The following is a 25,045-nucleotide window of genomic DNA, read 5'->3' as shown; positions in this document are numbered from 1 at the left end:
ATAGGGCATCCACAACAGTCACTTCTCGAAGAGGAAATGATACCAATGTGAAAGCACTAAGAGTCACCACCCACTCGTTGCCAAGTCAGTTGTCAGCTCGGCTCGGTCCTATGCTAACGCTCAACTCACACCGGCGGTGCAAGGTATGTGTTGCATCTAGTGCTGGATACAGTCACATTTGCAAAATGTGATGTGTAACTTTATCCTTACCTGTGTATCGATAGTTCAATGTTAAATTGACATTTTATCTTGGTGTGGTCCTGGACTGTTTTTGTTGTTGCTTTGCTGCCTTGCCCAAGCGTGTTAAATCGGACCTATATAATGAAAGCAAGTATTATATATTTATATTTAGTGACTTGCTTACCATTTTCTCCATTTTACACTCCTATAGTTTTTTCCTATTGTTTGCTCTTGTAACTTGCTGACCCGCCCATACTAGACATCTGTGAAAAGGATATCCATAGCTCATCGGATTCCTCCAGTCCAAATAAAGATTCTGATTGCAACTGTCGCTCATTGTGCCCTTCCTGCTTAAATAAATACAATCTAAACTAATAACGTTTCACCACAACGTGTTCTGCGTACAATTCTACAGAAAGAGGGTTTTGTAATTGACGGGTGCAGTCATGGGCAGAGACAAAAAGGCTCCTAGTCTGTTCTTAAACGGGGGAAGAGATTTGAGCGGCAGGGTGGCGAAGTGGTAACACTTGTGCCTTTACAGCAAGACGTCTCTGGGTTCGATTACCGACTGGTGCCATGTCTGCGTGCATTGTGTACGTTCTCCCCTTCTGCATGGGTTTCTTTCGGGTTCTCCGCTTTTCATCTAGAGGTAAGGAAGCACAGAATGTTACTGGTGTTAACCAAACATCTCAATGCGAAACTAAGTACTGTACATGGAAATTTTCTCAATTTGGATTATGCACAGCAGCATCACCCCTCACTTGAAAACTTGGCAGGACTCTTAAACAAGAGACGTGAGACTCAGTGAGGTTTTTTCTGGATAAACAAGATTTACAATATTTAAAAAATTCAATATTATATCCAGCAGGGACTTCTGAGTACAGACTACAAGGAGGAAAAGCAGAATGGGCGACCTACCACTCTGCAATTCCTAAAGCTGCCCTTAGTGTGCCGCTACGAGCAAATGGGCATTCAAATTGAATCCTAATCGACATGAATGTGCTTTAGTCTTGCCCTATGACATCGGGCATGAGCACTGAACCTGACGAATGGTGAGAGTGCTGAGCTGACAAAAACCGATATCCTGGGTTAAAACTGAGTGTCGTGAGTCGATAGGGCACAAATGACCGCACAGAAAAATTTCATGAAATATTTAGTTCTGCACTTAATTTGGCAAAAATTCTAGGTCTGAGAATGTTGACAAACATTTTCTCCAGTAGGGCGAGTGGGAAGTTCCCTCCGACCCCGAGTTAGTGTGTGGATCAGACCTAATTTGAAGGGATATCAGAGGTAGCTCAGTGTTATCTGCTTCCGTGGATCATTCTCTAACATGAAAGGTTGCATTGTGACAAAAAATCCCAATAGATACGTCAACTCATGACAACATAAAGCAAATAATGTATTGCTGTGTGTGCAGTGTTGATCGTGTACAGATCGTGGCCACGTCATCATGAAGGTCTATTTGCCGCTTCTGTTGCTGCTGTGGCAGCTGATCCTGCCGTGTTACTCAAAAGTGGAAAAGGAAAAGCGAAGTATGGATGATTTTGATTGCAATCCTGCACAAAGAAGGATTTCAGACTCACATGTTTCCTTCCACATGCACTTTTATCATCTCAGTTACCTCGTTTATAGCTGGAAAACTTAACACATTCGCTAATGCTAACTCGTTTAAGACTTAGCTTTGACGGCACCTTTGGCGCCATCTCGCTGCCGCGACTGTCCCCGGTTGCCTTCATTTCGCTGCTATGGATTGATGATGCCGTGGTATGCATTCTGACAAGTCACTGGCATCTTGTAGACTTGATGAGATGAAGGTTCTGTACCAGATGGGATATTAAGTTTGAGCTTGAGTTGCAGAGATGATCCCGTTTTGCCAGTTTCCTGGCTATTTTACCATGGAGATCCATGGTGGGTGAGCACAGCAAAATAACAAACTATAGACAAAAAACATCAATATTGTATAGAACTAGTACAGGGTCCTTAAGGAATATAGCACCACAAACAAACGAGGTATTTCACAATGCAAAATAAATCATCTATAAATGATTTATTTTGGTAAAGTCACGTAGATATGTTGAAATAATTCCTGCAGTCACGAAAGCTTTAAGTCAAGACAGCATATAAATAATCTCTAAATTCGTATATACATTCTGCATTGGATAAGACTGGTTCTCCATCCAACAATACAAGGGTTCAGTTCCAGATGAGACATTATTATATTGGTTAGGGCAATAGTTTGTTACCAGATCAACGAGGATTCAGTCCCAGATGAGACATTAGTTTTATATTTCATAAGACTATGGTTCTCTGCCAGATTGAGACAGTTATGTATCGGATAAGACCAGATGAGACATTGCGTATCAGATAAGACAAGGGGTCTCGAAGACTATTGACTGCGTCAGTGGTAAAGCTAAAATTCTCTTGTAATGGGAAGCTTCAGCTTTAACCTCGTGCCATATTCATCGCAGTCTACAACTTCACTTCCCCACTACGAATAACAAACACATCGACATATTGTGGCAGTCTCTATGTGGATACACATGTGTACATAATTTGCATGCAAGGGTGTATGCGTAGTTAAAATATGGTTTTGGGTGCTAGCCACCATGATACAATCTAGTCGCGCTCACTTCATATCCCTGTATGTATATATGTTGAACTTATTTCGCACCGTATGTAGCCTACCGTGCTAATCGGAGGTGTAGGGGAAGGACAATAAACTAAACACGATAAGCAGTTGTAAAGGAATTAGTTTTCAAACAGAAATTACATTTTCAAATATCCTCATGCTGGTATCTCAGCATTGCTAATTAAGAAAACTATGGATACATTTATGTCTAGCTTAAACAAACATGCATGCCTTGAAGTTCCATAGGTCAAACAAACTGCATTATATTCAGTGTTGGTTTCACAAAGGGATGCAAATTAGCGCAGTATAACATTTTTGCACTATTTATATTCGGAGTCCGTGAAGGTATAATTAATTTTTGTTGCATTACAATTGGGAATAATTTTGAGCTGTGTGCTTCAAAGGTTGGTGATGTATTACATGCTTAAAATTTTAAACTGTATATATCAGGTGATCATCAATAGCACATAGCAGAAGCATTCAAAGAAATTGTGCTTGAGATGCTGACCAATACCTCGATGCAATGTTCGTTTCCATCTTCATGGCAAACATTTCCCATGGTAAACATTTAACATGAAGATGGATAATAATAGCCCGTGAGTCAAAATTACATATAGATGCCAACTGTATGTTTCACCCAACCGCCTCACCATGTCGTTTCCTTGTGTGTCCGTGTGTTTCGTGTGTTTGTTTGCACGTGTGTTTAGAGTTCACGGATGTACAGGTGCAGGAAAAATGCAAGTTTTCCTTGAAGGAAATCCACGGTATGAGCTCAAGTTACACAATAGGCACCAGGCTCTGGACGCACCAATCCATTCTGCATATCATTGCATTTGCTTTTCTTTATAGCCTCGCTCTATCTCCCAGCTCTCTCATGCTACCCTTCTCTTCTCTCTTGGGACCGACAGACGTGCTAACCCAAAAGGATTGCTCTAAGTATTACAGAACAATCCTAAAATCCACAATTCGGCAATCCCTGAAGCCCTGAAATTCGTGGATTACTGCACCCATAATCCGCGGGACACCGTGGCGGGAAAAAAAAAGTTTTTCGGAGTTACAAACTGCGATCCTTAGAAGTAAGCAGGGCTAACACAGAGCTACGGCATTTGAGCTGCAGGGAACTACTAAGGGAAATACCGAAAGAACCAAGAATAGGAAATACAAAGGTTTTTATTATATTTGGCAATCTGCACAGGCTAGCTGTGTTGACCTGAATTGTTTCGTAGATAAGATTTTGTTTGCATTTTTTTTATTTAGACACCAAGGCAAAACAATGCATAGCATTCTTTAACGTTCACCCATATGACAAATTTGCCCAATTTGGGTCTAAGTAAAATCCATGTCTTAATCTGTAGATTTATCGCAAAATACATTAGCCGGTAGTCACATGCCTGCAATTCCTTTGTAGTCCACACAAACTTTGTGGTATGGCACCACTTGGCTCTTTATTACCATTCTTACCATTTTGGAATGACATTTTTTTTGTGGATGATGTCTTGCTCAAATGAGCAGTGGCAGGAATAACCTTTTTACAGCCCTGAACCAGTAGTGATAATTCCACATTATTATGGTGGGGCAAGTGTCTCCATAGGACAACCACTATTACTTCCCCACAATGCGGGACCCAATTTATCGACTCCAGAGGTATACTAATAATAATTACAACTTGTAACGCGCTGCAAAATATTCACTCTCGAAGAGACAGATCAACTCGGAGGAACGTAGAGGATCCACAGACGACCAATGAAAGGCAGCCAGATGGTGGGCCAGAACAAAAATCCCCCCGAACCCCAAGTTCTGCGGTCCTCTATATATTAAGGTGCTATCGGCTCATTAATAATGGAATAGATGGAGTCCAGTCCACAGTTGCTCTACCGCGTTATCCAGGCAAGCCACAGAATGACAACCTCGACGCCCATAGGAAAGGCATTTTCTGACATGTGTGATCCACTAACCATCACCGCCTCCACACAGTGCTAAAGTACAGGCGTGCGCCACCACCATATGGCATGAAGGTATGCGACAGCGAATGACCTTGTTATTCTTTTGCTCGAAAAGGGATTTTGGTCATAAAGCCACACCACCCCTTACTGTCCCCGCCAACCAGGACTGTTGATGCCTAGGCACGCTAGCACCCTTGCACAACCCCCACCACTACCCGCTCACTAATACCACCACTGCCCGCTCACTATCCACTCACTATTGCTACCACTAACTGTTCACTACTGTTACCACTACCCGCTCACTACTACCACCACGTCCCACTCATGCTGTCTCTCACTAAAATCCACTCTCCCATGCACAACCCTCCACTGATATCTACCCAGCTTTAGCTTAGAGTTGCCAAGTTTCATGGATAAAAAAGACACGGTACTGCCTTTAAACACACAAACCCAAACCCGCGTCCAGTAAAAAAAAGAGACTAAAGATGAAGAGGGGGGGGCCGACAGAGGAGGGTGTGGGGCCTAAAAGGAAGCTGTGGGGAGGGCCTCAAGTTAGACGGGGCGGGGTCTAAATGGAAATGGGTGGGGATTGAATAATAAGGAGTCTTAAGAAGGGTGTGGGGCAGAGGAGCGACGCTCAACAATGTGCGGAGCGCCTGGCGGATAAAATACAACAGGTTAGAACACTGGAAGGTACAGTTGGTGCATCTGCCAGTCATCTCAGCCAATCCATAGCACCTGGGTTTGTCTCGTGACCTGTCAGCGAGCCTTCAACACTTCACGTGGACTCAAAGTGCACCTGGACTGGCACAGGCGCTGTGGTGACTTCACCATTACTTCGTGGCGAATGGCAGGGTATTGGTGCCTAAAAATAAATTGATGGTGGCCTAAATAGGATAATGAGAAGTCGGGGCAGGATGGAACACCCAATTCCACATGCCGAGGAATAGTCTTTCATCCGTTAACTTTGCTGTTGATCTACGGGTTAATTGAAGCAAATTATCACGTAAGTGCAGCAGGCAGCAAACATATCTTGAGGCAGATGCAGTTACAGGCTAACTATAATTAACAATAATAATCATCTTAGCGAATTTTTTATTTCTACTATATGCATTTGATGGCCTAGTAGACAAGGAGGGTTTATAATCCTGGTTAGGGCTCGAATGGGTGACCACAAATGCATACCAGGTGTTGTAGGCTTGGGCTCTAACAGCAGGTAGATGTCAGAAAAATAGATTCCATCCCTTTACTGGATTTAATCTATTCAATACATCATTCTCTGCGGATCTTTCAGGGTAACCCGCCTCATAAGTGTGGGTTTTCTCTGGGCACACCTGACAAAGGAGTCTTGAAACTAAGTGAGGCATTTTTGGGTAAATATTAATAACAATTGTCATTCGCCAATTAAAATATAAAACAGTTAAAAAGACATTCGAATTTGTAATCCACAGTTTTCACTCGAGCCTCAGAGAAAGAGACAATTAATCGATGTCGAAAGCCACAGACAAACAAGAAGAAAGCCAAAACCGTTTACAAGAATTCCCCAAGCTCTGTGGCCCTATACACTATTGGGATGTGGGAAGAAACCACAGTATCCGGAGAAAACCCACGTGTGCGAGGGAAGGGTAACACTCAATCCCCATACAGGTGGAACAAATGGAGATTAATCACTTGCTTTACTGCCATACCCTAGGAAGCCAGGAGATGGTCAACTCAATACCCACTTATAGGGACTTTTCACGAATTGTATGTGATCCACTAACCCGAAAAAGTGCTGGGTGTACAGGATTGTGCCACTGTAGTCTTGTGCAAATATGGTAATCAATTGGAGAAGCCACGCGGATTCTAACTGCTAGGCAGTCCTGTGCAACCAATAGAAGTAAAAAAAAACATGATTCATAATTCCCGTGTGGATTTTTTAAAGTGGTTCACTTCATGCATTCATATATTTATAACTTTAATATGAAACTATTGTAATTTCAAAATCTTTCAATTTTAGTTTTTATTTGTAATGAATTACAGCTGCCTTATAATGTAATTATTTAATCACTTCACACTCAAAAAACGGCTGCAAAGTTGGGCTCAAGATAAAATATGTGCAGAGCAAAAGTGATACACAACAAGTTTGAAAATTTGTTGGAGGTTAAAGGAAGGTCGGAAAGAAATTCTACGTTCATGCATAAGGCAATTACTGAAGGTGGATCCGAATCGAAATTATTCAACAAAGAGGTTAACAAGAGCAGAGGATTACCACTGTGGAGATGCGGTGATGGGATCAGGTCGTGTGCTGGAGAAAAGCGAATTCTGGCATCGGGGGGCTGTGATGTAGAGAGGCCTTCATCCAGCAGTGTATTGACAATATCTGATACACAACTGTTGTATTATTTTCTTTGCTACACAATGACCTATGCGTCCTCAAATGATCTTTGATCAAACACATATATCTGTTTGTGGCTATTTCTTAAGATTTTTAAAAGTTTTATTTTAGGAATTATAACGATTTTCCTTTTATTTGTGGTATGTCTGGGTTATTGATGTTTATTTACGAAATCATTAAATACGACTGATGTTGATAATGACAAAATGGCGATCCAATCCTGTTCAACACACATTTTCTCGCTGATTTGCTTCTGCTGCTGGAATGTGTTTCTTACTGATATAAATACGACGCTGCCATGGCTTAATAGTTTAGTTTGGTTCGATCATCCGGCATGACAGTTGAATGAAATGCGAGTTTCTTCAATCCCTCCTCCTCTGTCGATCAACACGGTTGGTCGGCAGATTGTCAATATACAGATTTCGTGTTGAGGGGTAACGTGTGGGTGCTCCCACCTATTCCAACACGTCTGTCTAGCATGGAAGAGTAAGCACGATATCCTATAGTCGGTGGACCGTCTGCCAAAAATGAAATAAGCAAGGCATTTCAGATCTGCATCTTTAACCCTTGACCTTTACTGGTATTTTATTTTTTATTCTCACCAGATTGCAAGTACACTGGCTGCCTCGAGGTGACAACGCAATGTGGCGACAAAGAAAATGCGACTGGTAACTTTGAAACGTACACATGCAGATCCGCATGCACACATGCAGATTGAGACTATGCACATGTGCATGCATTCACACATTTTAAACAAAGGCATTCATTTCAACTCTCTGATGCGTTTTCGAGTTGTACCAGGTGTTAAGCCTAATCACCGCTTGTTGCGGAGGGTTTTCAGATCGAGTCGCACGGCTACCCTGGTGAATACTGCTGCTAATATTAAACATGTATGCCGTCGGCTTCACAGTGGATGTCAAATATCCCATGACGCCATTCCAAACAGGGTAGTAGCTGGGCAATATGTGCTGCCATCACAACCCAAATTTGACAAGATTAAACAAACTCCAGCCTGTTCTCCTATAACGTTGTTGTTGTGTTCCTGAAGAACACCACGTTCTGAAAAAAATGGCGTTATAATAAATAATATATAATAATGCAATGAATGCACAGTCTGCGATAACACGTGAGTTGCATATGCAGGCTGAACAAATACTGAGGCGAGTGGGTAGCATTTAGAAGCATCCCGGCTTGTGTGATGCTCCACCGAGGCAGCCGAACAACCGCATATTCCTACTAGCGACATAGTAGTGTAAGTTTTGTTGATTCAATTGCGTTATATCCAATTCGCATCCGCGTTATAAAAAGTCTTCCCTCATACATTCATCGCATTATATCCAATTCACGTTATGAAAAAACAGGCTGTACAGTCGACCCTTCTGCATCGCGACTTTCCTCATATCGTGGGGTCGGCATAAGAAATTAAATGGGAATTTTTGGGGAGGTTTTGGGAGTTTTGCGATTGCCGCAGATGACACGCAAAAAGTTTAGTAACTCATAAATGCATATAATATATGTACAGTACTATATAATATTAATGTATTTTATCTTTTAATACCATAAACATACACAATTGTTTTAAAGTTACATTTTGTAAAAAGTTAAAGTTTGCGAAAAGAACGCGAAAGCCAGCAGACGACATGCAAAGGCTCACAGCACCCCCCCCCCCGGACCCCCACGGCTGGAGGTGCTCGCTTCGCTCGCCAACGGAACCAAAAAAATGTACGCGTTTTTTCCAGATCGCAGGGGGCCTGCGCCCCTAACCCCCGCGATGTGGAAGGGTCGACTGTACTTGCAAATTGCAAAAATCTGTGAAATGTAGCAACATCGTCCCCTACTGAGAAACCACTGCAGGCTTTGTGAATTGCAAACGTACATTACTGTCGAGATAATTTGTTGTCTAAACTTTCACTCCACGTGATGGGGATCTTCTTTAGGCACCCAATGCAGTTTTTTGAACAACACCATACCGTGCGCCACCACACGATGTTCCGCCACACCAGGCACTAACCACCCCCTGCACCTCCACTCCCTGTAGCACTACACTCTCCTCCCACAACCTGTGCCACCACACCATGTGCTAATTTCACCATGCATCATACCCTGCACCACGATGCCTTGCGCCACCACACCCTGTGGCACCAAGCCCTACACTACCACCCCCTATGCCACCACAGTTTAAATGTCCTCATCGTTGTCAAAAGCTTGACACAGAGCCGATAAGTTTACGATGCCTGCGTTTACGCCGGGCCTTCTGATGTGTTTGTGCGTGGGGGTTTACATTATCGTTATGATGGTGCGTTTCTGCCCTCTCCGTGTGACCAGTCTGCCAGTTCACAGAGTGCATCAGCGTGAAGACAAAATGCGAGGAGCCACTCAACCAGTACCTGACGCCGGAGGAAAGTGAGCGCGAGCTGCATGCCCCGGCACCGCATGCATCTCATATTTGAGTGGGAATGAAGGAAACTTGAAGGAAGAAGACACAACTTCAAAAACAAACCAGTTCTCTTTTACCTGCATTTGTTTGCATTTTGACCGCAAGTATTGTGGTTAATGCAGACATGATTCCTCGTAAAAAGGTTTCAGTTTTGTTGCCAGAAAAAAGGGTAAAAATCCATTCTTACATTTTCGTACTGGCAAAGGAGGCCTCATGATACTATTTTACTGTTTGGCCTACCCTTAATAATTGATAATTATTCAATTTGTAATACGCACAATATTTTACGGGCCTGAATGACTGTGCCTCCAAGATCAGTATCACTCAAAAGCCAGGCTTTTGAAGTGTCCATTTAAAGTAGATAACACTGATGCACACCAGCAGAGGAATTTAAATGTATTTTCAAATGTGACATTTTCAGTGTCTTTTCAAATCCCATCTCATCGTCTTATCGTACAGAAAACAGCGAATTCTGTTGTAAAATTCCCCGGCGCAGGGATAGGGTCAACTTCCATTCAATCCCACACTGCACTGTGTCGCGACGTTCTAGCAGCACAGCCTCCTGCAAATTGCAAACACAAGTTGTAACGTATGTGTTTTAAAGGTAGGGGTATAATGATGCATCACTTCATCAATTAATATCAATGTTTTAAGCACACATGGAATCGCGTTTGCAAGATTTTTTTTAAATTAATGTACGTTAAATTAAATTGGTTAACGTGACCCCTCCAGCCACTAGAGGTCGCTACTTCCACCATCATTTTAATGATATTAGATTTTCCAATCAAACTGTCGAATTGAATTGTAAAGATTAATTAAATCGCGGTGGAAAGGTGGGGGGAAGAGGCATTCCACTGCTTGATGAGGTCCTCCACACGCAATGTGGGTCTTCGGGTTATATCACAAAATTGAAGGCGATTTCAGAAGTGGCTCTATGATATTCACTTCCATGGGTCGTTCTCTACGATGAAAGGCCACGATAGGTTTGAATGGAGTTCTTCCTCTCGTGACACGCTACGCCAATAGCACAATCGGCATTTACATTGGCTAAAAATATGAATAAATAACATTGTACAAAAAGCCTGAATGGCAGGTGTAGACCAAGTAAGCCACTTGATGTGTCATCCTTATGTTATCCTGTGATTGATAATCACTTTGCACTGCCTCACAACTGGGCCATCATTCATTTGGAATTCCTGTATGCACTTCAAATCCGGTAAATGTGTATTTGTTTATGTACTTACGATAACTGTGTTCCTTCACACTTCTGCGTGGCAATGGCAGTCTGCGAGGGGGACGCGTTTGATCAAGTGGACTTGCACTGCCTAATTAACTCACGCCAAAGCTATGACGAGCTCACAGGTAACAACTCGCTGCGATCCCTCCTCTGTTGCCATCAATACCTTCACTTGTCGCCGCCACTAACGCCGGTCATCATCACCGGGCATACTTGCGGGCAAGCTATTATTGACACGATCATAAATGTAAAGGTGCGGCACCACAATTGTTCGCTCGTGCCACTGCTGGCAGAAGGGTCTCTGCTAGAGGGAGCTCCTCTACTGCAGTGCAATTTGACCTCCTCGTCGACACTGGCCAGACGTCTTGGACGTGTACGTGAGAGGCAGGAGTGCCCACACTTCACCCCACCACACTAGACCTGGCGATTTACTGTGCTGTGCCCATTTATATTGTTGGGTGGACAGAGGTAGCGGTGAGGGGAGATTCTATAAACTTGCCCATGATTTTAACTTTCATACCCACCGTGTTCATCATTGTCATCAACGGAGGCCTACAACCATGACAACAACCATCACTCGCGTTGGCAATCTGACGGTCATCATTACTCTGAGGAACATGTATCCTGATCCAGCAGTCTACTGCTGGATGAGGGTATTGCCACGGCCGTACGGGTCGTGAGGGTTAATTTACCATACTTCACCACACTGGTCAGTGCATGGTAGCACGGGAGAGCAACGTGCATGGGCGCACAGACATACAATTCAACAATTAATTTTGTTGCAGTCTTCTGCCGCTCAGCACATGGATCCACAATGGTCTATAGCACCTGTTGTATGCGTCTTGCTCTCCCATCCAAGCAACCACCCAGGTTCAACTCTGCTTACCTTCCGAGTTCTCATGGGATTGGTTATTACTCACATAGCCATATTACGATGTCCCTTGAATGTGCAGTATTAGCTTAGTCAATCGAAATTATTTCACAATATAAGTAAAGACTATAAACTTTTTTTTTACCTGTGCCACACCACTGAAAGTGGAGTAGAGGCACGGATATAATGTCTGGAAAAAATAAACTGGAACAGGAAATGGGAGAGAGCAGAGAACGATTTGTAAATAAGAGGAAAATAATTAAAAATGGGACCATATGTCAGAAAAGATGAGGACAGGGAGGAAGTGGCTACATAAGGGCCTCGTTGTTGCATGGGGCAGCGTCAGTTTTCATAGGGAGGTCGGGGGAGGAGTCACGTGATTTACGGGAGGCTTGAGCCGATTTACTTATACAAGGACTTCTCTACTTACGAACATTCGACTTACAAACTTTCAGAGATACGAACAAACCTACCCATATGTCCAGTTGCCTGTTCGGACCGAGAGTCGTAAGTTCAACCGCAGCGCAATAGATGGCGGTGGTGGCATCTACATCTGCAGAACAAAAAAAACCAGTGGCATCTACATCTACAGGAGATTATACAACTTTCAAAGCCATTCCCCGTGTTCAGTGTACATGCCGTACACCATGTTTGGAATCGTCAGGAGTAAATTTGGACTTAGGAATAAATCGATTTCACGAACAGACCTCTGGAACCTAACTCGTTCGTAAGTAGAGGAGTCCCTGTACATGTTTGTGTTTATGTGTAAATGAGAGTTGATGCAATTGGGATCTGCGTGTCTGGTAGGTGCGGGAGGTTGTTCTGAGTCAATGCATCACTGTCCCCACAGCATGCAAGGGCAAGCGCTATGCGAGCGCCAGGAAGCAATGCTTTCAGAGTATCTACAAGAAGAAGATCGAGGCCATTGGTGAGAGCTGTGCTCGTAAATGCGTGGCTTCGAAAGATTGAGCCGGGTCCCCTGCAGATATCCTGGAACTCGTTGATGCTGCGCTGGCTACCCTGTCTGTCCCTGCGGCTCGTCATTGATGTTGTTGATGTTCTTGATGTTGGTGCTGGGCCCTGATTGCCTCATTCCATGCTCTGCTCTCTCTCTTCTCTCTCATGTTATCCCTGCCCAATGCCCTGACTGCCTCCCCCCGCCACTACCCACTTCTTCCCCAATTTAGTGATTTTCTTATGTAAAGGATTTTTTTCTGCAATTGCATTTATTACAAGAGTAATTTTGTTGTACTACAGTTGTAATAGATACATGTATTAACTAGTTTCGATTAGTACTGTGATAAAAAAATACCTCACAATTTTCAATGACACTGTGGCTTTAAAATAAATATATATATAAAAAATGGGCAACGTGTTAGAAAGACCACAGGGATAGAGTTACTAAGGGTTAGAGACTGCACTTAACACCATGGGGCCTGAGATTATATTTTGACAAGTTTCTAAATTGGCATATGAATGGTTATGATGGAGTAACAAAAAGACCCTTCAATAATCGTCGGTATTACTCAGCTAATTTATATTGAAAAGTAAATTTATTTAATGTTTCTGGGACATTGCATTGTGGATAGATGTGTCCTTGTAAAAACAACTCACATTTCACTTAGCAATTCATCCCTGGGCCCAATTACCATCACACTACTATTAAAAATAATCTACGCCTCGAGTTTCCTGGCTGGCTGCTGGCTGGGTTCTGTCCACCCCAACAATAACTCTGTTGTTAGTGGCTGCTTTGAGCCGTTGCCAACGAAACTAGCTGGGTACTTGACGAAACAGGATTTTCCGTGAAACAAATAATCATTGATATGAATTGAAACTGCAGAAAAAAATTCAGAAGACAAAATAACAATAATTGATACTGAAGAAGTGGGAGTAACTAATACAGTATACTGGCACAGTTGTTAAATAATGTTCTCTAAGGCTTCATTTGTGCTTTAATGTCATTATTTTGCCCGAATATTCTTAAAATCTTAGGAAATTTGAAAAAAATCTCAAAACATTATCTTCGCATTTTATTATTAGATAAAAAGCAGCTTAGTGCTCCGAGTAGAGGATTGTGCGAAGCATATGCACATGAGAGCTGTTTATTATTTACCATTGCAGAGAAATGAGTCCTCTACTAGTTTCAATCAAAACAAATTTAAGTCCCTACATTACAGAGGCAGAGAAGTTTGAGAAATAAAATGTGGGGCACACCCAAAATGCTGACCGCTCAGCAATTTGGGCCTTTAGTGGACCTGTGCTTCCCGACTTTGGTAAAATTAAAAAAATCTATACTTGATGGCCCAAAAGTCATAACACATAGGGTTATTATATTTATTTTAACAAATCAGAACAGGGTTATTTCATGTATATTACCAAATGTTCAAACTGCATGAATTATTCTTTGAAATAAATTCAGGACTTTTTTTTATAATTACAGCTGCCTTCTTTAGCATATCCGTAACTAAATAACAACGAATTGAACTCCCTTGTCTTTAGTGCATTTTATTTCCATTTTTTTAAGTAATCTGAAAAGGGGAGGTGAAAAGTAAATATTCATAATCAATAGATACAATATTAACTTAAAGAATAAACAATTTAAATGTTTTGAACGGCAGTGTTAAAATAAATTAAATAGCCCTCACCTACATCACTGTCCCACCTCTCTTCTCGTTCCAGCCAAGAAACAGCTGAACCTCCGCAGCATTCCTGACCGAGTGCTCGGTGAGCAGCATGCCAGCGAAACGCACTCGGACGCATTCTCCGCGCACATCGCAATGTCGTGTCGATCTCGTCCGCCCACTCGTAACACGTTGCGTCGTTTTGTCGTCCAAAGAGTGCGCGCTGGATAAATGTTACAAGAAGACAGAGGAGTGCCTTGAACCGTACCACCTGCAGTATGCTAAAGACCCAGGTGAACGTTCTACACTGTCGCAAATATTGGGGACTAATCCATGAATGGTAGGAAAGGAGTTTTCATTAACAGTTTATGAACAACAAATACACATTACATATAGTTTTTGTCTCTTTCTGCCAATGTGGCTATTTTATTTGAATTGAAAATTAGCAGAACACATTTTTTATCATAATTTTGTTTTTATTTTACCTGGTAAGGCCCACTGAGCTATATAGCTATTTTTCAGAAGCGACCTGGATTAAAAATTATAACTCAACGAAGTATCTTATCATGTACAAATGTATAACAGCCAAATACTCAAAACGCATGTTTTTAAATGGTGAGGGAAAATTGGAGAACCTGGATAAAATCAACATGTCGACGGGGGGAATATGCAAACTCCAAATACACAGGCGTAAGGGTCGGGTTTGAACCCACGACCTCCTGCATACCAGGCGAAGAAGTCAGGCGAAGAAGTTAACATCTCACCACTGTGGCACCTCATGATAGTGAAGGAGTTTTCACCAATATTTGGTGAAAGAATATGCATATACTTTTGGTCTCTTTCTATCAATTTGGCGTGGAGATGTTTGCTGTTGTATTGAGAATATTGTTCAATCGAGAACCTGGTGACCCGGAGTATGAGTCCGAATCACGGCTTACATCATTGGCCAGCGATATCTGTTTAACCTGTCCTGGGTCTCCCTACACCCACCTTCACCAACCGACACTGGCCGGTTGGTGAAGGTGGGTGTGGTGAAGCCTCCATCCAGCAGTGGATGGACAAAGGGCTGTGGAAACACGGTATATATTGCAGAGTGGCCCAAACATCAGGACACTTAGGGTTATTTTATTTATTTTTGAAAATCACATTAGGTTATTTAATTTATTTAAACAAATGTTCAAACTTACTTCCATTAACATTAATGCATGCATTCATTCTTTTTAAATGGATTTGGGACATTTTTAAAAGAGATTACAGCTTCCTTAGTTAGCTTATATAAAAACGAATTGAACTCATTCGTCCTCAGTCCATCTTCTTACCATTTTTAAATGTCATCTGAAAAGGAATATGAAAAATAGATAATAATAATGATGACAGATAAAATATTTACCTAAGGAATAAACAATAAAAATGTTCATTGCCAATATTAAAATAAATGTTTCCTGACTTTTAGACCACCCTGTATATATGCACGCCTACTATAATGCCCCAATGTTCAATATAGTTAGCATTAGCCATTCCATTGGAATGCGATCTTTACCTGGCCATGCCCATAACTTTGTTGGTGGACAATAGGTGCTCTGTCATTGACTTCCACCCTGTTTTTTTTCTGCAGCCTCCTTGCGGGAGTTTCAGTTGGAACATTGTGCCTACGTCGCCAAGGACTTCCCCCATTGTGAGAACAGGGAGGAGCTCCCCTCCACTTATCTTCCTCTTCGTGCTGTGCTCCCATGGCCACGGGGCACCCTCCAGTCTTGTCTCCTCGTCCCCTGACACCATGAGAATAGTCTCTTTTAGCATTAGCACAAGCGTGGTTGGCATTGGCCCTGGTGCAGGCAATGAAATGAGGCCCATGTTGAACTTCCCTCCTCTTCAATTTAACACGTAGGCTTTCGCGACCAATATTATTGATAAAGGTTTTTGGGATAGGTAGTGTAAGTATAAATGTGTCATTAATACGTTCTGCATATTTGCAGATAAACATCATCCATTATAATTTTCATAATTACAATTAACCCCCCTTCTGATCTTTGCACCTGATAGGCTCACAGTGATGACATCATCCTGGTCTATTTAAGACCAGAAGCAGGAAGACTTCTTCACAATGCCTGATGAAGCTAGTTGCAATCACCAGTGAAACATCGCACTCAATTGTAAATGTCGTGAGTTTACTCGCCATCACACCGATGTGCCGAAGTAGTGACTAATTGGAACGTTTTGTTTACGTGACAAACCTTACTAATTGGTTGTGTCGGGTGGTGAACGGTTAACGATACATTTATATACCCTCCTCTTCATAGCCCGGTGCCTGCGTCGCTCTGTCCCGTGGGACCCAGTGAAGCTGCACCACCTGCACACGCCATAGCAAAGCCACCTTCTTCCAGTTTCCATTATAAATGTCACATTTATAGCTGTGAATCAGGAAACCAGGACACTACCTTTCAGGAAGTGACATTGTTAGCAATGAATTATTGATATTAAGACCTTTGTAGATGAGACACATTAAAGGGGAAATGGCATTCCAAACTGTCCTACGCTTGAAATGTTTGTTTTTTGTAAGCCGTTGTAGCTGCAGGAGAGCTCCTTTAGTCTACAGTACCGTAGTCAGTTGCTACCCTTGCATTCAAATTCCCCATGAAAAGTGGGCATTCATGCCGATGTTGTTTTAGGCTTGTCTAGGAAATCGCCTGTGTCCGAGTCTTCAGCCCTTTCCGTTCAACCCAAGGCGCAGTTATTGTCATGTATCTCTGAATCCCAGACATTTATGGTTCTGTGCTTGGCATTTATGTGTCGTGTGTATTTCTTATCCAACACTGTCACACTGTCGTCTTTGGTTCATCTTGAAATGTACCGGTTACTCTACCATTGCTTCGTCATGAAAACGTCATCTGTGGCAGTAGGCCGCCCTCCCCCCACCCGAGTCCACTTCTCCCCAATGCTGGGTGCCTCAACACCTAACATGGATCTCGTTTGACCCAGTGTCATCCAAGTCGGTTTCACGATCAATAATCATCGTCTCATTGTCCACTGGGCTGCAACTATTCATCCTTCTCGTGGGTAACCACTTGTGAGGCACATTATCTCTGTTGCTTACAAGCAAGACAACCTGGGTTTGCAATCGGAGTTTTCCCTCTTCCAGACAGATTTGACTCAACAGGCTAAGCGAGATATATCTGCCCGGTGTTCATTCAGAATTGCTTTTTCATAGAGCCTGTGCAGGTTTAGCCTTGGTGCCCGAGCGCCTGGTTACTGTCAGTCTGTGAGTAGGCCACGTATCAACCAGGGGGATTATGCACTCTGCCTCTGTTTGCAGCTCACAGAGGCAACAGCTGGGGTCCTACGAGGTAGCACTCACGGAAACTCGACGCATCATGCAGACCTGTGCATATTCATCCGCACGACCCAGCGGAGAATATTTTAGGAACCAAAAAATTAGTACCCCTTTTAAAGAAAACTAGCAGTCCACACGTTCTTTAAACATGTCCTTCCCTCCACAGTTAGCCAGCCAGTCTTTTGTCTAATGTAGTATGATAGCGTATCCCGTGCATTTGCGCGGCACCCAGAGCCGGCCGGGGTGGAGGGTTTGGTGGGTGTAGGAGGGATGATGTCAGTGCGATGCACAAACTCGGCTCAATGCTATGGGATGCAGTCACGTTCGCACGTGGACTTAGCCGTGCGCCAGCCAGACAGGAATCCAGGCAAATATGGTATGACGCCAGTCAGGTAAAATAAAACCCACATTGTTTGAGAGACCTTGATATTTGAAAAGTTTGGCACAATTGTGGCAGCATATACATTTAATAATATTATCTGCAATCATCCAGGAAAGCCTCATTGAGTCTCAAGACTCTCTTTCACAAGGGTCCTGCATTGGGATGTTTCGCCAATCTATTAAGGGTTGTCTGTCTTTATGTGGGAGGACACGGGAGAAACCCCACGCAGATGAGGTGATAAGACTCAACGCTTCACAATGTGAGCTGAATCTATTTCTGTACTGCCATCTCCTAGTTACCTCGCTACCCCATGCCTATAACACCCATTCAAATCCTAACTAGGCTCAAATCTGCCCAGCTTCCAAGTTCCGAAGAGATCGGGCACATTTAAGGGGTTTTGTTTGCTTGTACGTTTTGTGTGTGACCTCAGACTGTGAGACCATGGAATGCACCAAGGAAGTGGATGCTTGCGGAATGCAGAATCGGAATTTGATAGAAGAGGAGAACGGGCCTGACAGTGAGTTCCACACCATATTGCACGGAATTGTTTGCCAGCTTAAAGTAAAGAATACATGCAGCCATGGTGTAACGGTTAGTGTACTGGACTTGCAGTTCAAAGGTCGTTGGTTCAATTCGATATCTCGGCAATGCTGGAGTTGAAACAATGGGAACGTTTCTTAAACCTCATCGCCTCTATCTACCAGAGGTTGTCGATCGGCAGGTCGCGAGTCGGTGGGTTAAAGTTCAAATACACCAGCCTCTTCCAAGATGCCTGGCCAGTATGGAAGGGTAGGCCACACATAACTTCCAGAGGGGATCTATAGAGCGTATTCTGGTGGAGGCCCTTCCGCCAGCAGCGACAGTAACTATGGCAAGTCCTCTATTTACATTGGGGATACGTCCATGGAAAACGCAACGTTGGGCAAAAGGCGTAAACTGAAAACCTACTTCACCATTGACTTAATCATATACGTTTAACCCGTAGGCTTTCGCGACAAATATTATCCATAAGTTATTTTTGGGTTGTTTTCGTTGCATATAATGTGTTCATATCGCCTTGCGGCCACTAGACGTACTAACATTCACCGCAATGTAAAGCAAAAAAACTAAAATGTATTACTAAAATCGAATCGTGCCTCCTTGAATTATGACAACTGGGTGGGATTATTCTACCCCTATAATTACATAGTTGATGGTCGAATTTACATCATTGTCAACTTGTGCCATCTGCCCTACTATCAATGTGACAGACCTTTTGACATTGTTATCAAGAGATGACTACTTTGAGCCAGTGCCATGGATCAGAAACCCAAAAATGTGATATAATTAATGCCCACAGCACATTTTTATCAAGCCAACAATACCTTGTATTTTAGCGACTTGAGTTGGCCACATTTATCCCAAAATTCGAGTTGAGAGAGAACTCAAGTTTGATCTTTAACAAAGTTGTGTTTTCCATGATTTACCGAGTTATGACAAGAGTTGGGCAGTTCAGTAAAAAAAATTCGGGTAAGGGCCATTGAGCTTAAGAAGCTCGTTTTCAATGGCAACCCGGCCAATGGTCGATAATGCCAGGCAAGTTACATATGAATGGAGAATTTGCAAAAGCAGGGACATTTTATAAACATGGCTAATTAACAACCTGAACTATGGACAATGGGAGTCAAGCTATCCATCCAAAGTAACAGTCGGCATGACACTCGCGAGTGACAAATGTTCTCCATGAATACTTCTGAGCAAAGACTTTCCCAGACATAGCTTAGTGTAAAAGGGCAAAATAAATTTGCTGACGATAGGTTAATTGTAAAGGTTAAATGTTAAATAAAATGTAAAGTAAAATATTCCCGCCAGCTACAATATTTTTTTATCAATACATTTGGTGCTTTATTTCCACTTGGGCCGATTTTTGACGCGGGGAATCTCATCAATCGCACGTAGCAAAATTACATGCAGTTGAGAAAAAAATATGGATACGCGACTGCCAGGATGGCAACTTCACAGTCTACCAGTCTACCAGCTCTACAGTGCACTGTGTGTGTTGTGTCTCACCGGGTGCAGTGGGTCTCATTGCTGGTGTTGTGGGTGGACTGCTGGTGGCTATCATCGCGGTGGCCTGCGTTGTGCTGTTCATCAAGAAACGAAGCCAGAGCCGTAAGTGCATGCTCATTTGCACCAGACTCTTTGCTGCATCTTATGTTTATAATCGCGTCAATTGCAGTGAGACCTGTCTATTAGCCATTCTTTCCTATTGTCTGTGCCCTAGAATCATTAAAAAAATGCTTTATCTATTTTTTTTCATTGATAAGAGAAGTGATGCAGAAAATTCATGATATACATCCTCTTTTTACCTAAGTTTTTTACAAATCACCAAAAGAACCCCAGTAAATCTCCCCAGGTAATACCTCACCGCCGGCCAGTTTGTTGTCACTCCCCCGCATCTCCAATTAAAATGGTTGGCTACGTACGGTGTGAAAGAAGTTCAACATACATACTAATCGTGTGCCTCTGTCAATCGCACCAAAGGTGGGAGCAGCCCCAATGGACGAGGCTCTCCCGTGCAGTTCAGCCAAGTTTCAACCATCGCCAATGCGTGAGGAAGCAAGAGAGAGCAAGCATGCGTGCACATGCGTACGTGCTGTGTGGTACGAAAATCTCTGTGTCACAGCGATGGGCAACTCAAAAAAACCACACGTGCCACTTAAACCCATGTTTCTTGCGCATATCTTGTTAATTGGACCGTGTAAGTTTCTCGATTTGCATGCAAAGGGCGGACCGTGTACGTCCCGTGCGGTCTTTTGAATTGCCTATGCATGGTTTTCTTGCTCAATGATAATTGCGTTGCTTTGGCTCTGCGTTTTACTGAATAATTCCACTTAACACATTCTATTGCAAGATTGTAACGAATGACATCAAAGACAGCAATAACAATGTAATGATCTGACTAAACAAAATTAAAGCATTGAATCGAATTTCCCCAATATAAATGCAACTAAATCCTAACGTTTGGCCTTAAACCGTTAGGCGCATAAAATATTGCGCTTCTGAGACTGGAGATCCATTGTGTCAAACCCCTTTCTCTTCAATTGCAGTCCCAAGTGGTTCATAATCTATGGATATGTGAGACGGTGCAGCGGATAGCTTGGTTGATATTGATATTGGTTGATATTGGCACTCATGAATCTGGCCCTGAACGGCATTGTCAGCCACTTTTGTAGGTATTATGAAGTTGATCTCCGCTGACATCAAATTGTGATTTAATAAATTGACCCAAAGCGACAAAAGGGTCTCTGTTGAAATGTTGCACTGACGGGATGGATGTTTTTTTGTGTTTTTAAGACAACTGAGAATACGAGAGGACCATTGTACAATTAGAGTCCGCATATATGACCGTTATGCTTTTCGTTGCTTATTATCATTCAGGTGAATTTTCGTGCATTTTGGTGATCTGGATGTCTGCAGGGCGAGGTTCTCAAACTCCAGTCCTCGCGACCCACCACACTCTGTCTTTCTGCATTTACGTTCTGACGCGCCCCTAATACATTATCACCTACCCCGACTGGACATCTGTGGATAAAAAAGTGCTTTATAGCTCCACGGATTCCTCCAGTATAATACTAATGAAATTGTTCGATGCTGCACGGGCCAAATTATTGTTAAACACGTCCAATGTGATGCGATAATCAATCAACGCTGTCTGTGTAAATATAGCACAATCAAATTAATATTGAGATCTCAGTGTGTGTGCACTGTGCTTAGCTCTCGTCACGTGAAACGTGTTTAACAATCATGGGGCTCGTGCGGCGTGGAACGAGTTCATTTTATTTGAATGGGGAGTATATTTGTAAACGCCGAGAGACGTAGTCACGCGGACTGGAGTTTGGAAAACCGTGCTCTATGCGTTTTTATTAAAACTGTGGTTCGCTGGTTCGAGCTGAGACTCCAGACCCCCTCTCACAAAGCAGATGCAACCCTCAAAAATACTACAGCACTTACTCTATAGACACATTAATATGCATAAGAATGCGCTTATTTTAGGGTCCTGCTTTGGGATGTTTAGCCAGTTCCATGAATGAGTGGTTAGTTTAACTCGAGAAATCAGCCCTGAATTACTCTACACTGTTCAAGTGTCCGGTCCTGGAAGACATGTACAGGGTTGTCCAGATGTCGTGTGACCGCCATTTAATTATCTTAAACTTAAAGGTTTATTTAAAATATAAATGAATATACAATGAATATACAAAGGAAAACATGTTATGGATCAATTAATTGGGTGGTTACATGACATCTGCACAACTCTTTAAAGTGCAAGTAATAATATGTAATTTCATATATAGGCTTTCACAACCAATATTATTACGATTCTATTTGGGCTAGATCGTGTCGGTATACAGTCACGTAAACAAAATGTTACTCTAACCCTCCACCACCTGGTAAAAACAATCAACTTGATTTGTTTGGATTTGTAAGGTGGTAAAGGTTTACAAACGAAATCAATTATGAATAAGCAATAAAATCTCATTTTCTTGGTTCTTTCGGTAAAGTCAAGTAGAAGAGAAATAATAAAATAATATAAATATGAAACAATAAAAACAATTTCGATTTAAAGCTTTCGTGACTGCAGGGATTCATCTTCTAGATTATTTCGGTAAAGTCACGTAGAAGGTAAATAATAAAATAATAAAAATAAAACACAATAAAATAAAAATAAAACACAATAAAAATGTTTTATTGTGTTTTATTTTTATTATTATATTACTTCCCTTCTACATGACTTTACCGAAAGAACCAAGAAGAATAAAAACAATAACATTTATATTATTTTATTATTTCCCTTCTACGTGACTTTACCGAAAGAACCAAGAATATGAATCCCTGCAGTCACGAAAGCTTTAAAAAAATCTCATTTGCTCACTCAAAATATTAATTAGTTATCCCTCCATGTAATAAGATGTTAAATGTGTTGTATAACATCATGCAATAGCGGGTAAAGTATCTACAGAGGGCATTGTTACACCTGGACCCAGGGCTGCATCTATGATTAAAGCTGTTGTTAAAAGTGTAGTGACAGCGCTCTACGGTGCCATCACATCGATTAGCACAGTTGGCTACGTAAGGCGCGAAATAAGTTCAACATACATTGTGTACCATTTTTTTCTCCTCATTAACGAAGCTCTGTGTCTATGAATGAGGCGGAGTGTTTTTGTGGATTGTGTGTTCCTTTAGGATAAAGCTTTGCGCGATAATTCTGTTAGATTTTGGCCTGCCGCTATCATGAATATAGGTATCAACGTTCCCACAATATAGCCTGACAGCCTGTTAGGGCAAGTGCTGTTAGAGAGCACCACTGTTAAGGAGCACTGATGGGGTGGGTGGCCAGCACCACGCCTCGCCGCCTTTGTTACTCATGTGCTAATTTGCGTTTGCGTTGACGAAATGCAAATATTCGCCACTGATGGACGTGGGCGACAATCGATATCACGCCACCGAGCTCGTAGTGAACAACGCTAATTACTGCACCACCGCCCCCAATACAGACACACACACAGTCAAATTAATGATTAGTATATTTGTGGAGATTACAAACAACGGGATAAATGGACAATATTTCAATAAACATGGATCGTTGTTGGAAAATTCTAACAACACGCCAAAGTTGGATCTTAACTGAGATGTCTCCAATACATAATTAAAATCTGAAATCAATAGTTATTGTATGCAAAGATACTAGTAGTGCTGCTTGGTGCACATTATTGCAATGGTGTGCTATCTCTCTTTAATAATCGCTGGGGTTAATTTTGATCATATGAGTTTTTACTCTTGGAGTTTATCTTAAATATAATTGTTCATTCATAGGTTTAAGGAGCCGTCGGCAAAGTTGCACAGGATAACGGAAGCTAGCTGTTCACCATTGAACAAAAAACTCAACACATTCGTCAGTAATATTGTCACCTTAAAAAGAAGAAAGGTTATAGTAGGTAACGTTTCGAGTAATGCCCCTTTTTCACAGTACATAGGAAAGAAGAGCCATTGCGCGAGACATCGCTGATTGTATCTTACGATTCTTCAACCAAATCGTGACGCTGGTTCCATGTCAGACTGCGATTCACATTCACTCCAGCGGAAGGCGTGACTGTGCCTGTGGATAGACTTTAGCCTCCTAATGCCGAGGCGGGGCCCGGCTGATATAAATTACTTCTGAGCTGGGTTTTTTTTAATAGCAGCTCAATAAACGTGCAACGTTGAACCAACGTTGGCACGTTATTAAAACCTTTGGACCAACGTTGGCTCAACGTTACATGTTTACTGGGGGATCGGGTGAAGACAACATTCCAGAATAACAGTGGACGTCAACATAATTGGTGCGCAAGCTTTCAGCCGGAACATTCAAGGAACGTTACCATCGGGGATTATGTTGGCTCGTCACATCCACCCCAGTAAAACATGGAACGTTTGACAAACGTTAGGCTAACGGTTCCAACTATGTACCAACGTTGAAACAACGTTGGCACGTTTACTGGGATCTTGCCTAAATGTGTCCTCAGAATTTGAATAAAACGGCTGATAGGTTTATCGGAATATAGGGAACAATAATGGAGGATTATAACGTGGTCTGTTCTCTAGTGTTAGTGCTTTTCAACAATAATCACTACTCCATGCCAGCCTAGCAATGTTCCGGACAATGTCGAGTGATGAATTAAACTCTGCTCCTAACAAGGTGAGTGGTGTTTCTTCGTTGTATTCTTCTGAAATGGCTACATTCAGCAGCCTCATAATGTGTCTTCGTTTCGTAAAAAAACAAGTGCACAAAAGAGGACCTTGCTGTTGTCAGCAAAATTGGGATTTTGGAATTGTCACTCACTCGACTGATGTGATTTGATTTAAATATAGTGGTTTGTTTTCAACACCAGTTTGGTTTTCTGCCTATTTGAATATAAACACGTGCGGTGGTGTAAACATCTCTATATACCAGGTGTGGAAAATATTTGGTGTTTAAATTTCTCTGAAGTGAGAAATAAAGGCTTAAGATTGCTGAATAA

General features: G+C 42.2%; 1 protein-coding gene across 2 annotated transcripts; it reads left to right on the top strand.

Annotated features, from left to right (window-relative positions):
* Nucleotides 1–25,045, top strand: LOC144736923 (uncharacterized). Of its 2 annotated transcripts, none has more exons than XM_078619614.1 (13): nucleotides 1–143; nucleotides 1,598–1,712; nucleotides 3,517–3,573; nucleotides 7,735–7,797; nucleotides 9,455–9,532; nucleotides 10,851–10,928; nucleotides 12,525–12,602; nucleotides 14,354–14,398; nucleotides 14,511–14,588; nucleotides 15,911–15,970; nucleotides 18,439–18,525; nucleotides 20,067–20,159; nucleotides 20,532–25,045. In XM_078619614.1, exons 2-13 carry the CDS (start codon nucleotides 1,631–1,633, stop codon nucleotides 20,600–20,602), a joined length of 870 nt encoding a protein of 289 aa, XP_078475740.1. In that variant the 5' UTR covers nucleotides 1–143; nucleotides 1,598–1,630; the 3' UTR covers nucleotides 20,603–25,045. The 2 variants fall into 2 exon arrangements, with proteins under 2 accessions (XP_078475740.1, XP_078475748.1); XM_078619622.1 differs by lacking the exon at nucleotides 1–143 and adding an exon at nucleotides 696–829.

This window comes from Lampetra planeri, chromosome 3 (assembly GCF_965212315.1).
Source record: "Lampetra planeri chromosome 3, kcLamPlan1.2.h2, whole genome shotgun sequence".
In the NCBI taxonomy this organism is placed as follows: Eukaryota; Metazoa; Chordata; class Hyperoartia; order Petromyzontiformes; family Petromyzontidae; genus Lampetra; species Lampetra planeri.
This window is presented reverse-complemented; position numbering and strand designations above follow the sequence as displayed.